This window comes from Sceloporus occidentalis, unplaced genomic scaffold, assembly GCF_023333645.1.
Source record: "Sceloporus occidentalis isolate IW3139 unplaced genomic scaffold, rSceOcc1.0.p SCAF_6, whole genome shotgun sequence".
Lineage (NCBI taxonomy): Eukaryota > Metazoa > Chordata > Lepidosauria > Squamata > Phrynosomatidae > Sceloporus > Sceloporus occidentalis.
Genome location: NW_028316986.1, coordinates 78,746,694 through 78,759,911, shown reverse-complemented (window position 1 = coordinate 78,759,911; position 13,218 = coordinate 78,746,694). Strand labels below are relative to the sequence as shown.

At 40.4% G+C, this 13,218-nt stretch overlaps 1 protein-coding gene across 1 annotated transcript in view; it reads right to left on the bottom strand.

Moving 5' to 3' along the window:
* The window catches only part of NOX3 (NADPH oxidase 3), a 38,956-nt gene that overhangs the window by 7,261 nt on the left and 18,477 nt on the right, over nucleotides 1-13,218 (bottom strand). The window contains exons 8-10 of the mRNA XM_089528437.1: nucleotides 8,899-8,991; nucleotides 5,575-5,828; nucleotides 909-1,071 (exon numbers count right to left, since the gene is read on the bottom strand). Of these exons, the coding sequence (XP_089384563.1) occupies nucleotides 909-1,071; nucleotides 5,575-5,828; nucleotides 8,899-8,991 (510 nt within the window). The remainder of the gene's footprint in view (nucleotides 1-908; nucleotides 1,072-5,574; nucleotides 5,829-8,898; nucleotides 8,992-13,218) is intronic.

Sequence of the window (13,218 nt, the reverse complement as noted above, 5' to 3'; positions counted from 1 at the left end):
AGAGCACCACCAACACTGAATAGGATCTCAGCCATATTGTGCTCTTGTTTTTGGGCCATATTGGAGACCACAGACATCACATTATGCTGTCTAAAGGCTGCATCCACACTGCAGAAATAATCTAGGTTGAAAACAATTTAACTGCCATGGTTCAATGCTATGAAATTCTTGGAATTGTAGTTCTCTGATATTTAGTCTTCTCTGTCAGAGTGCTCTGGTGTTACAACAAACTACAGTTCCCAAAATTCAATAGCATTGGGCTTCAGCAGTTAAAGTGGTGTGGGCCTGGTTTATTTCTGTAGTGTGGATGCAGCCAAAGTTAAGAATAAGCAGCTAGAGGAAGAATTTCCTTGGGCAATGGTCACATATGGTAGCTCTGCGGCTTTTGGAAGAGACAGGATGACACAAATGAATAAAACTAGGGCCTTAGCTGGAAGATAAGTGGGTACTATAAAGTGAGGCATATTAAATATTTAATTTAAAGAACTTGGAAAGAATCATGAAAACATCTAGGTAAAATAAAAGGTAAAGGTTTTCCCTTGAAATTTCTATTCATAATAACTCACTGTAGGAGGTGGTGCTCATCTCTGTTACTAAGCCAAAGAGCCAGGGTTGTCTGAAGACAACTCTGTGATCATGTGGCCCACTTAACTGCATGGAATGCTGTTACCTTTCCACCAAAGTGGGACCGATTTATCTACTTGCACTTTTATATGCTTTCAAACTGCTAGGTTAGCAGAATCTGGGACTAGTGATGTGAGCTCACCTCATCATGCAGCACTTGGGCCTTGAACTGCCAACCTTTCAACCTTATGATAATCAGAATTGACATCTTAACCACTAAGCCACCGCAACTGGTAGATGAAAGCATCTAAAGAAATGAAATTTGTAAGCAAAATGTGGCCTACTTTTCCCAGTCTCAGTTCTGTGTTTTGTTTACAGCTCTTGTACCAAATCGATTTCAGAATGGAAGCAAAAGGAGTGACTCCTATTCCTGTTGCAATGCATACACTGATTTGATACTGAAACACATCTGTTGCTGCAGCTCCAAAGGGGCCATCCACAGCTAGCCTGTAATGAGATATAGAGAAATATTACTAGTTTGTAAAAATCAGTATGTTCTTTTTGATGAGTTTATGTGTGTGTGAATTTGATTTCTGTTGCATTTATGAACTATTTCTTGATAACATGTAGACTAATTGCTGTAGATAAGCAGAAGAATGGTGGGAAATCAATGTTTAAAACAAACAAACAAACAAATACATAGCAAAACATGAAGCACCTTCACTTTCTCAAATATGGATTCTATTGTATCCTTTTGCTAACAGGAGGGGCGTATTCTCAGTGAGTTTTGATATTAAGAGCTTGTTTATCACAGAACAAGAGCACAGGAGGGCCCTATGAATGAGGGATCTGGCCATTTACTTAAGAATTTTAATGCAATTTTAAGCATTTTGGAAATCAGATTAGTCACTTAATTGCATGGCCACATTTAGTGAGAGCATTTGCATATTCAATTATGATTTATTTTTTAAAATCTTGATTTTTAAGGTCTTTTTTCTATTGCAAATCAAAGTACAGAAGAACTGGTCTAATTTTAAAATGTTTTTAACCAATTTGAAAACTTTTTGCTACATGAGTGAGGAATGAAAAATGCAAAGGTGATGAGACACATTAGCATTTAATGCTACAAACATATGAAGATGTCTGAGTTAAAGAGGATTTCACATGAAAACTAGTTAATAATTGGTGTGGATATAGGATTGTCAAGTGAAATCAGGGACAGGGCTACTGTGTCACTAATGGTTGAGTAGAAGAGAGATATGTTTTCTACACATGTCACACAAACAGCACCTGCTGCAATTTCCTCATTTACACAATCATTACAGGGACAGAAGTCCTGTACCTGATTTCATCTGGAAATTTGTTGTGGATATGGATGTATACATCCATAAAAGCATCAGAACTGAACTTGTTACATATGCCTTTTTGATGAAAACATGGATCAACATTCCAAACTGGAAGCACCAACCAGGTGGTTTCAGCATTTGACCTGGGCCAGCTCATGGTATTTTGTTGCCTGTTAGGAAGGACAAGATGATGCTTTCCCATTGTATGTGCATAAGCCAACCAGACATTCAGAGGAACATTACTTTAATAGTATAATGGGGCAACATCTTCCATTACACCAGTGGATATCAGGCTAATTGGGGGAAGACTACATGGCTTCCAAAGCTCTGTCACTCCCAGCCTCACTCTGCCACTCCCTACCTTCTAGCACCTGAAGCTGAGATGATTGCCTCATTCTGCCTATTGACAGTTCAGCCCTGCTTCTCACTTGTACAAAACTAGTGCTATTTGTTCTCTAATGGCATCCTGAAATCCTCTATTCCTTTCCTGTAGGTTATTTTGAAGAGAAGATCTTGTCCCTGAATCAGTGGGTTAAACTGATTTACTAGCATAATCTCACAAGATTGAAAATACAGGATATGTTTTGATTCTATCTAGATTAGAGCAATTCAGCAAAAAAAAAAAAAAAAAAAAAAAAGAGCATAGTTTGCAAAATATATGTGTTTTTGGATATGCTGGTAGGGGAAATCTGTAATCCAAAAATAACTTTTCCAAGTTCTGAAAAAGTTAAATACAGTTAACCATATATTTAAAAAAAACTATCTTCTACCAATTCATTATGGCCAATTCGGGCCAACTCCATCTAGACCAGTATTTGCTATTCTGATTGTCAGCATTCTCCAGGCTCTAAATACAAAAATACAATATTGTACTTTGCCATATTGCCAACATGGCTACCCATGGATATGCTTCGATGATCTGAGGCAATAATCTTGCCCATTTCCTGTGATCTGGTCTTTTTAACAACAAATGTTAGGGACTGAACCTGTTAAGCACACGGTCTACTTCTGAGCTATAGGCCCGGAACAGATGGGCCTTTGAGGTGCCTTCGTCATGTGCGAAGGTTGCCTGGTGGGCAGAGCGCAACATATAACAATGACATCGCAGCTGTGCTGCCCCCAGACAGGGCAGCGCAGATGTGATGTCATCGCAACCTCCCTCGTGCTTTGCGGCGTCACAGCGACGCCGCAAAGAGGAGCCACTTCCAGGCACTCCCTTTTTGCTCCTCAGAGGTGCCGTGCAATTTGGTTGCTGTGGCGTTCCTGTGGAGCAAAGAGAGACACTGGGGAGGCGCCTCTTTCTGGTGGTGTGTACCCTGCCATAGTTCCTACTCCTACACTTAAGACCTGCTCATTTCAACATTATTTAAGCAGCTTTATCTGTCTTGAGATTACATCCCAATTTAGATGTGTCCCTAGGTCAAGATGATATATGAACAGCTGTCAGTGATGTTTCAGCAGGCTTTAAAATATATCAGCTTTGTGCACAGGACGAACAGCTGTAGAGACATAACCTAACTTGTTAAAATCAATTAAGTTAGGGCTAAAACACACTGAAGGAAATAATCCAGTTTGAGATCGCTTTAACTCCCCTGACTCAGTGCTAAGGAATCCTGGGAATTGTAATTTGTTTTGGCACCAGAACTCTCAGAAAGAGAAGGCCAAATGTGTCACAAAACTTCAATTCCCTAAATTCCCTAGCAATGAGCCAGGGCCGTTAAAGTGGTCACAAACTGGGTTATTTCTGCAGTGTGTTTTGGCCCTTAGATTTTTTCCCCCTTAACAAATATGGGAAACTGTTATTTTTCCTAAGATCTAGAGCACAGCTTTGGCACAACTTCTGGCCTCTTAAGAGGCATGTGTCATTTAAACAGCATTCCTCCAAAGTGACCCAAAACAGCTTTATTTTGGCCTGTCTGTACGGGCCCTCAGTGTAGAAGTTCAGCTTTAAAAGCTTTGCTAGGATGCATTGGAGAATGAGTAATAAAGTAATAAACCAGCTATAAGAATGGATGGCATTCTCCAGTTTCATTCAGGTAAAAATTTTAGGGCAGACACTTAACTAAGATGGCATTTTAACATAAACCTAAATGTTCTCCCTTCTAATGTAACAAGTTAGATGTTATAGCTTATTAATGATAACCTGAAATCAATTTGCTGACCCTTTTCTACTGACTTTCTTATCTTCGAGTGACTGTGTAAAAATAGGATGTTGAATTTCTTTACAACTCAGTGTCATTAACCTGTAAACCCTCTCGTCTACCTTTATTTTTTAAACATATTCTTTAATGAAGTTTATTTCCATTTATACATATGTTAAAACTTGACAATAGAAACTAATAATGGAAAAAGAGATAACATCAGCTAAATTCTTGCGGTGATAACAAAACAAGGTGATACGTAATACATTGGCTTATTGATTCCCTCATATCGCGTTCAGTTCCTTGCCTATTTTTCATATGACAAATGTCCAAAATAAAAAATAATAACATTTTGTGGAATATCAGATATTTCCAGGAAAACCTTGATAGTTTACCTATCTGTCTTTATGTTAATGTCTCTCGTTACAATTCTAGTCTTTGTCTTTTTCTCTAGGTATCTTGACTACCCAAAGTCCATTATAACTTCTATTCTGTCTCCCAGTTAATGTTGCTTCTTATAACAGTTCTTGATTTATATTACATTTCTTAAACCAATATTTTTCTATTGTATCCCAATCCTTTAATTTCTTTTCCTTATTTTTATTGTTAATCAACATTGTTAATTTGTCTAGCTCTTTCATTTCCAACACTTTCTGAAACCAATCATCTATCGTGGGTATAACTTTTTTCTTCCAATTTCTTGCCAAGAGTACTCTAGCAGCCGTAGTCAAATAAAGAAAAATTCTCAAAATTTATTCTTTATAGAAGCACCCAGATGTCATATTCCTCTACCTTTATAAGGCTTGCCTTGTCTCAGATGTTCTGTTAAATTGTGAGCATTGTTTCATAACAGTTACAATGGAAAAAGAATGCTAATAAGTGAGGAAGAAATTGTCATGGAACAACAGAAAATGTAGAAAGGTATGCTTTCAGATTAAGAATAATCTATTTTTTTGTCTTTTATTCTCAGAGTATATACAGGCATTGTAGCATACATAAACCTTTCTGATGTTCAAATATTCCTCTGCCTGACTGAAGCATAATGGCAAGCACAGATAAACAGAAGTAAATGCTACAGACTGCAGACATATTCTTGGTGCTTGAATGTTGGGGTTCAAAGGGACATACTCCCAATTATGATAGAATTATCTTTTGTATCCTCTGTACAGATTTTATAAAGTGGCAGGGACAAACACTGCAGGGACTTTTGTGCGGCAGTTTTAAACAGATGCTTAACTTTCCCTTTGAAAACTGTGCAACATCAAAGTGTTTAACTTTGGCTGGATCATGTCCACATCAAATTATATGGAGAAATCTTTTCACAGCAACATAATTTAAGTAGCCTTTCTGAAAGAAAACATTAAAGTAAGATATGTTTTTCCTTCTACCAGTTAACACTGTGTATTTTATTACATCTATAATTATAATTTATACCCTGTTTTGGTATGCAAAAAAGCTTCACAAATCTTATGTTAATCAAAAGTAAAATGACATGCCTGCAGCTCTGCAATTAATTATCAAACCTTGGCAGTTTCCAGGGATCCTTGAAGGTTTTTTCCTCTGCTCCAAAGGCACTGAAAAGGGCCTCTGTCCAATCCCCAACTGACCTTATATGTACACTGAAAAACTCATCTTCAGGGGCTGAAGTGAGAGTAAAAGGATGCCATTCCAACTGTGATATAGCAGGGCACTGGAGAAAGATATACTGACCAGCTTCCATTTTAAAGCTACGTTTTTTCATATGAAGCTCTAGAACTTGAGAAGAATGAGACACCACCTAAGCAACAAATAACACAGGATACTTGTGTTCACTCACACTTCATGCAAAAATACATACATATTCAGGTGAAGGCTGATTTCTTTACAAAGGCTTTGTCTTAAAGAAGGACTTTTGAGCCACTTTTAAGACTACACAATTAGTTTCAGTGAAAGCTTTCATGGGATTTATTACACCAGCCCACTGAGTTGCTGGTGTCATGCTTTGCCTCCAGGAGCTAGGCATGTCTTCTGAGTCTAAAGATGAGGCTGAGAGCCAGGGAACATGCCAGGACTACAGCCACTCCAGCAGCCTCTGGAGATAAGCCTGCAGCCAGTACCAAGTTCCCAGGAGCAATGTTTTTCTCCACCTGAGCCAAAATTACCAGTGTCTACTTCCACAGAGAGACACCGGGAAAAAGACAATCTTGTTTTCTGTGGTTAAGTAGGAAGCAGGCTGTTAACATGGATCACCTGCAAGATCCAGATGGGCTATACATATCCCAGCACCTCCCTTGGTCCACCATGGTTGACAGCTAACTTTTATGCTCAGGAAATGCCTTCCTGCTGCCTTGGCCGATTGACTGGAATTTTTCTCAAATGTGAACTACACTTTTTGGATTTTCCCTTTGAATAGGGTTGCCATAATTCTCTACTATAAACTGGGACAAAATGTAGGACAAAATTTAGACCAAAATGTAGGACAATTGTAGGATAAAATTTAGCCCAAAATGTAGGACATTTAAGAAAAATGGAGGACCTTAAATATCCTACATTTTGGGCTAGATTTTGTCCTACATTTTGTCCCGGTTTATAGTAGAGAATTATGGCAACCCTACCTTTGAACCTATTAGACTGACTGAAGCCTTGTTGTGAACTGGGACTAGATTATACAACCACTGCTTTTACTACCAATGGCTTGGTGAGACAAGTTCCCTTTCTCTCTCCCTCTCAATGCTTGAAAATGCTGAGACTCTGGACGGAGGGTTTGGCTAGCCTCCCAAGGGCAAAACAGGACAGCTGCAATTACATTGTTGAAGCAAAGGGAAACATACTGTTTTGAAAACAATTGTTATCTTAGGCCCCATACAGAAAGGCCAAAATAAAGCTGCTTCAGGTCACTTTGGAGGTATGCTGTTTAAATGATGCATACGTCCTAAGAGTCCGGAAGCCGTGCCAAAGCCATGCTCCAGTCCTCACTTTTCAGCAGTTGTGCTATTATGCTGCTTTGGAATTGCACTTGCTTTTATGTACTGCCTTGCTAACCATACCTTGCAGGATTCCTACTTGAGGATAGCAAGGTGGGAGAGGGAGAGGACGAGAATCATAGTTGCTCACTCCACATAGTGCTGGAATATAGCAACTGCAGTGGAAGGGACCTATGACACTACTTCCTATGGAAAAACAGTGGCGGGATACAAACCGCCATATAGTACGTATTGTATACGTACTAGGGTTAGGAAGCGGCGGTGCTTCTGCACCCCCCTAACCCTAGTACGTATACAATACGTACAAGATGGTGGTGCCCCTTCCACATCGGCGCCGCCATCTTTACGTACTGGACGCATAGCGTCCAGACGTGTCGCAGCGCCTATGATGTCGCAAATGCACCAGCGGCGCCTCACGACGTCATAGAGGCGCCGCAAAAAGAAGCTCCGAAATGGAGCTTCTTTTTTGCTCCGTGCGGGAGCCGCGCGGTTTGGCTGCTACAGCTCCCTCGCGGAGCAAATGGCGCTGGTGGGGAACGCCACAAAGCGGTGGTTTGTATCCCGCCAGTGATAGTGCTATTGATGGGTTTTCCCCATAGTTGAAAAAGTATGCTTCAGCAATGATTGAAATGCAAAGCAACTACAGGAGACACTATATTTTGCAATGAATAGCAGCCAAAGACATTATCCAACTATAATTCTAATTTACTGTCCTTGTGTGATAAAGTCCATGTCAGATTTAAATGGGCTGAAGTGGACAAAAGCTTGTGGGGATATAAACTGATACAAATTTTAAATGGTTTTAATTCTGTTGATTATTTAATACCCCTTTAATCTAAATTTTGTATGTTTTAACTACGTGTGTTTCATTATACTCTCTGCCTGGAGTCTCAGCCTGGGTGAAGGGCAAAATATAAATTAAAGGATGGATGAATGGAAAAACTGATCAGTCTTAAAGTACACAGAAAACCTTTCTTCCTTTCTTCCCTCATTTTATACATAAACAAATTGGTATGCTTATTTCTGCAGGATTTCATTGTGATTTGAGCTATAATTATTTTATCGATCTTATTTATGTACTCTTATTGTTATGTAATTCAGCATCATTCCTGGTTCTTATTATTTAATGACTGTATTATTATAGTATTTTTTAAAAAAATACTATTTATATATTGTATATGCATATATCTCGTTATCAGTCATAAACAATGCTTATTCTAAAAATGCAAAATGTACAAAAGGCTATTCATAAGATGGTGGCTTAGTGGTTAAGATGCCAATTCTGACAATTGGAAGGTTGGCAGTTGAAGGCCCGAGAGCTGCATGATTGGATGAACTCCTGTCACTAGTCTCAGCTTCTGCCAACCTAGCAGTTCAAATTTTTTTACAGGCAAGTACTTTGTGAGAATTGTGTCCTTTCCCTATCAGTTCTGCAATGTTTTGTTTATGGCTATATATTTTTCTTCCCATATAGTAGAGGGGGACCTGAGAGTGAGGAAAGACAGATTCACTTAAAGACATTTATGATTCATGGCTTTCAAGACATTACTACTAAGACTTTTTGGGAGCCTCACTCACTGAGACTGCATCTGTACTGCAGAATTAATGCAGTTGGACACTGATTTCACTGCCATGGCTCAGTGCTATGGAATTCTGGAATTTGTAATTTTGTGAGATATTTAGCCTTTTCTGCCAGGGAGCTCTGGTGCCACAACAAATTACAAATCTAAAGATTCCATTATATGGCACCATGACAGTTAAAGCGATGTCAAACTGCATTAATTCTGCAGCAGCTTACAAAGGCGAGCCAGCAAAGGGACAGATGCATATTGGAACATACTTTGAATTTTAATAAAGGCAATAAAGTATATACTATTTACACACCTTTGTAATGACAACTTCTTGCTGAAATCTCCAAAACCTGATCATCCTTTCACAGATGTATAATACCACAGGACCTAAGACCCATTTCCATGCCTGCTGGGAACAATATGTAGATCATTAAAATTTACAATTTCTGATACAGTCTTCAGCAGTCACAAAATTATAATTGCCAATATAGCAAAAATTCCCTAACGGAGACGCTGCTGTCAAACTATTGTTCCATTGGCTCAGAATGTAAGTTTCCATGTCTTTATACTTCAAGCTTTGTAAACTTCCAAGGTAAAGGATGGTGTTGGAAGATGTGGTTCTTCAATCAGTAGAGGATACTGAAAAAATTCAGACAAGGTCAACCACCTCCATAACTACTGAAAAATCTGAATTACCCTTCTCTTTGAGACTTGCTAGTCAATGCAATAGCTGAACAAGCTGGAAGAATGTATTGATTCTGGGGACTTGATCAGGGCTACCATGCCAAACATATTTGTTCCTGCTCAAAAATGCTAAATGCTCAGGAATAATCTGAGTATGCACTCACTCCATAAACAGTTGATTGGCATTGTTAATTTTGAAAACATTTATTTGTTTGAATTGCTTGCTGATCAGCCAGTTAAACTGTACCTGTGTGCTAGGATTCTGCATGCATAACTAATTTGGACTTTTAAGAATCTTTTGAATATATTAGTGATTGATTGCATCTTTAGACTGTCTAATAGCTGGAGTTTCCTGGCTGATGTAAGGTAAACTTGAAACACAATCTAGAAACAACAAAGAATGATAAACAGTACATGATAAAACCCAACAAACAAAAGTAAACACAACGCAGTCCATAAAACCAAAGTAATATCAGCTGCAAAATTAAACCATATAAAAATATAAAAGAACTGAAAACAGTTTGTTAAATCCCTAGAATAAAATAAAAATGGTTTTATCTGATGTCAAAAAGAACACAACACAGGAACCAGGCACACTTCTCTGAGAACACACACAGACAGGTACCATTACTGGAAAGGCCCTCTTACGGCAACCTACCGTACTTTGCATTGCTCTACAAGGCTAACTCCTCTCCATTGACGCCCCCTTGTCGTGGGGGAGAGGCTTGCATACCCTAATGAAATTGTGAGCTATGCTGGTGGTGGTATAATAGCCACCAGTAGGGCCTCCCATGCCAGACAAGTCACAACTGAAGGGTCTGACCAAGAGCGCCAAAGGGCAGGATGGGCTCTTTAGCTTTATGACAACCATCCTAGGAGAAGGAAAACTCTAATCCCAAACCCGGGCAGATGGTGCTCATCTAACCCTGTAAGGTCAACCATCTAAGAGAAGGAAACTCTAATCAAACCTATGACCCAAGGACCTTGCCGCCGCCGTCCATGCTTGTCAAGGCCTCAGCTGACAAACCTCTGGTTTAAAGGGTGAGGCCAGTTCTGTGCATGCTGCGCTCCACCAGAAAAATCCATTGCACAGGCTCGAAGAATACAGCCAACTTCTGAAAAAGCCCGGCAGTGATAGGCGAGGGAGGAAACAGCAGGTGCAAAGATGCACTGGAAGCCACAGACCCAACCCTGCATGTAGGCGGTTCAGGACTTTGGTCACTTGAGACTGACCCGGGGGATGACAGTCTTGTTCGGCAGCATCCTGAATGACCAAGCAGCTTTTTAAAAGGAGAGCACTGCTTGCTCCATATGGAGAGGGGCCTAGAAAAGGTGGCCTAATGAAAGCTCATCCCCATCTACCCCATTGGCTAGCCGCGGCCAACGGGCATCTTCTGATGCAGTCAAACAAAGACAAAGAAACAAAGGCACACACCAGCCTCCAAAGGTGCAAATAAACTAACGCTTGCATGCTGGAACATCAGAACCATGCAAGATTCTGCAGATAGTGGACATCCTGAGTGTCCTTCTGCTCTAATAGCCCATGAACTGTCACGACTTAACATTGACATCACTGCTGTTAGTGAAGTTTGTCTCCATGAAGAAGGCAGCCTTAAAGAACGCGGTGCCAGCTACACACTCTACTGGTCTGGAAAACCCCAAACTGAAAAACATCTTTCAGGTGTAGGCTTTATGATCAAAAACTCAATTGCCTCCAAACTCGAAACCTTGCCAACAGGACACTCTGATCGCATTATCTCCCTACGCCTCCCACATATTGTTCTCTTCAGTATATATGCCCCAACTATACAAGCCGACTGTGGAGAAAGACAAATTCTACTCAGACCTACGCCACCTTATACAAAAAGTCCCCGCAGAAGACAAAATAATTATCCTTGGTGACTTCAATGCCAGAGTAGGAAAGAACTTCAAAGCCTGGAAAGGTGTTTTAGGCAAGCATGGCGTTGGAAACTGTAATGATAACGGACGCCTCCTGCTAGAGTTTTGTGCAGAACAGCAGCTGACGATTACACACACCATCCTTCAGCAGAAAGATAGCTTGAAGACAATGTGGATGCATCTCCGATCCAAACACTGGCACCTCATTGACTATATCCTAGTGCGCCAGAGAAATATTCGCGATGTCCGTCATACCTGAGTGATGCCAAGTGCAGAATGTCAAACAGACCATCGCCTCGTAAGATGTAAACTAAATCTTCATTTTAAGTTTAAACCTAAGAGGGGTGGCATCCTAAAGAGGAGACTCAAAGTCAACAATCTTCAACAAGCTGCCATGAGAGACAACTTCCAGGCAAATTTGCAAAAAAAACCTTGAAGACCATCCTGTAGACTCTTCTCCTACAGCACTTTGGCAACATATCAAAAACAGCATCCTGCAATCTGCGGAAGAATCCTTAGGATTCTCCCTCAAGAAACATCAAGACTGGTTTGATGAAAACAACCAAGAGATCCAGGAGCTGTTGGCAAAGAAGAGAACTGCTCACCAGGCACACCTCGCTCAGCCATTCGCCTCGCATGTAGTCAACTCCAACAAAAACTCTGAGACCTTCAGAACAAGTGGTGGATCAACCTAGCAGAAAAGACACAACATTGTACAGATATGGGTGATTCCAGAGGATTTTACGAAACGCTTAAAGCAGTGTTTGGACCTACATATCAGGTCCAAAGCTCCCTATACAGTACAGATGGTCAAACACTAATCACAGATAAAGCTTCCATTCTGAACCGATGGGCTGAACATTTCCAAAGCCTCTTTAATGCCAGCCAAGTAATCCAAGGCTCAGCTATTCAACATATGACACAACAACCAATGAAAAATGAATTGGACATAGCTCCCACTTTGGAAGAGACCCTTAAGGCCATACAACAGATGAAAAACGGCAAGGCAGCCGAGACTGATGGAATTCCCCCTGAAGCTTGGAAACATGGAGGTCATGTACTCCATGCTAAATTCCATGAGCTCCTTGTGAGTTGCTGGGAAAAAGGTGAACTGCCATCAGATCTCCGAGATGCAGTCATCATCACCCTGTATAAGAAAAAAGGAACAACATCTAATTGCTCAAACTATAGAGGTATAACAATGATTTCCATCACTGGAAAAATCCTTGCAAGGATACTCCTGAACAGATTAGTTCCTGCTATTGCAGAAGAACTTCTTCCTGAAAGCCAATGCAGCTTTAGAGCTAATAGGAGCACTACAGATATGGTATTTACCCTTAGACAACTGCAAGAGAAATGTAGAGAGCAGAACAAAAGACTCTATGTAACATTTGTCGACCTCACCAAAGCCTTTGACACTGTGAGTTGAAAAGGTCTGTGGCAGATCCTGGAACGACTAGGGTGACCCCCAAATTCCTCAAAATGATTATCCTGCTACATGAAGGCCAGCAAGGTGAAGTCAGATATGGCAACGCTCTTTCGGAGCCCTTTCTAATAACTAATAGTGTGAAATAAGGTTGTGTTCTCGCTCCAACTCTGTTTACAATCTTCTTCAGCATGATGCTCTAAAGGGCTATAGCAGATCTCGAAGAAGAAGACAGCATATATATGACCTCCCTTCAGCCACCATCTTGAGGGAGAGAGAGGCAGGCTAGCACCACCAGGCCTGCCTGGAAGAAGAAAAGCCCTCCCTTCATCCTCCATCTTGAGGGAGAGAGAGGCAGGCTAGCACCACCAGGCCTGCCTGGAAAAAGAAAAGCCCTCCCTTCAGCCACCATCTTGAAGGAGAGAGATTGTATTGTATTGTATTGTATTGCATTTTTGTACTGTACACCGCTATGATCATTGCAGAATAGCGGTCTATAAATAAAATGTATTATTATTATTATTATATATACACTACCGTACTGATGGTAGCCTGTTTAACTTAAGCCGCCTGAGGGCCTCCACTAAGACTCTAAACTATCTAGTCTGTGAGCTGCTTTTTGCT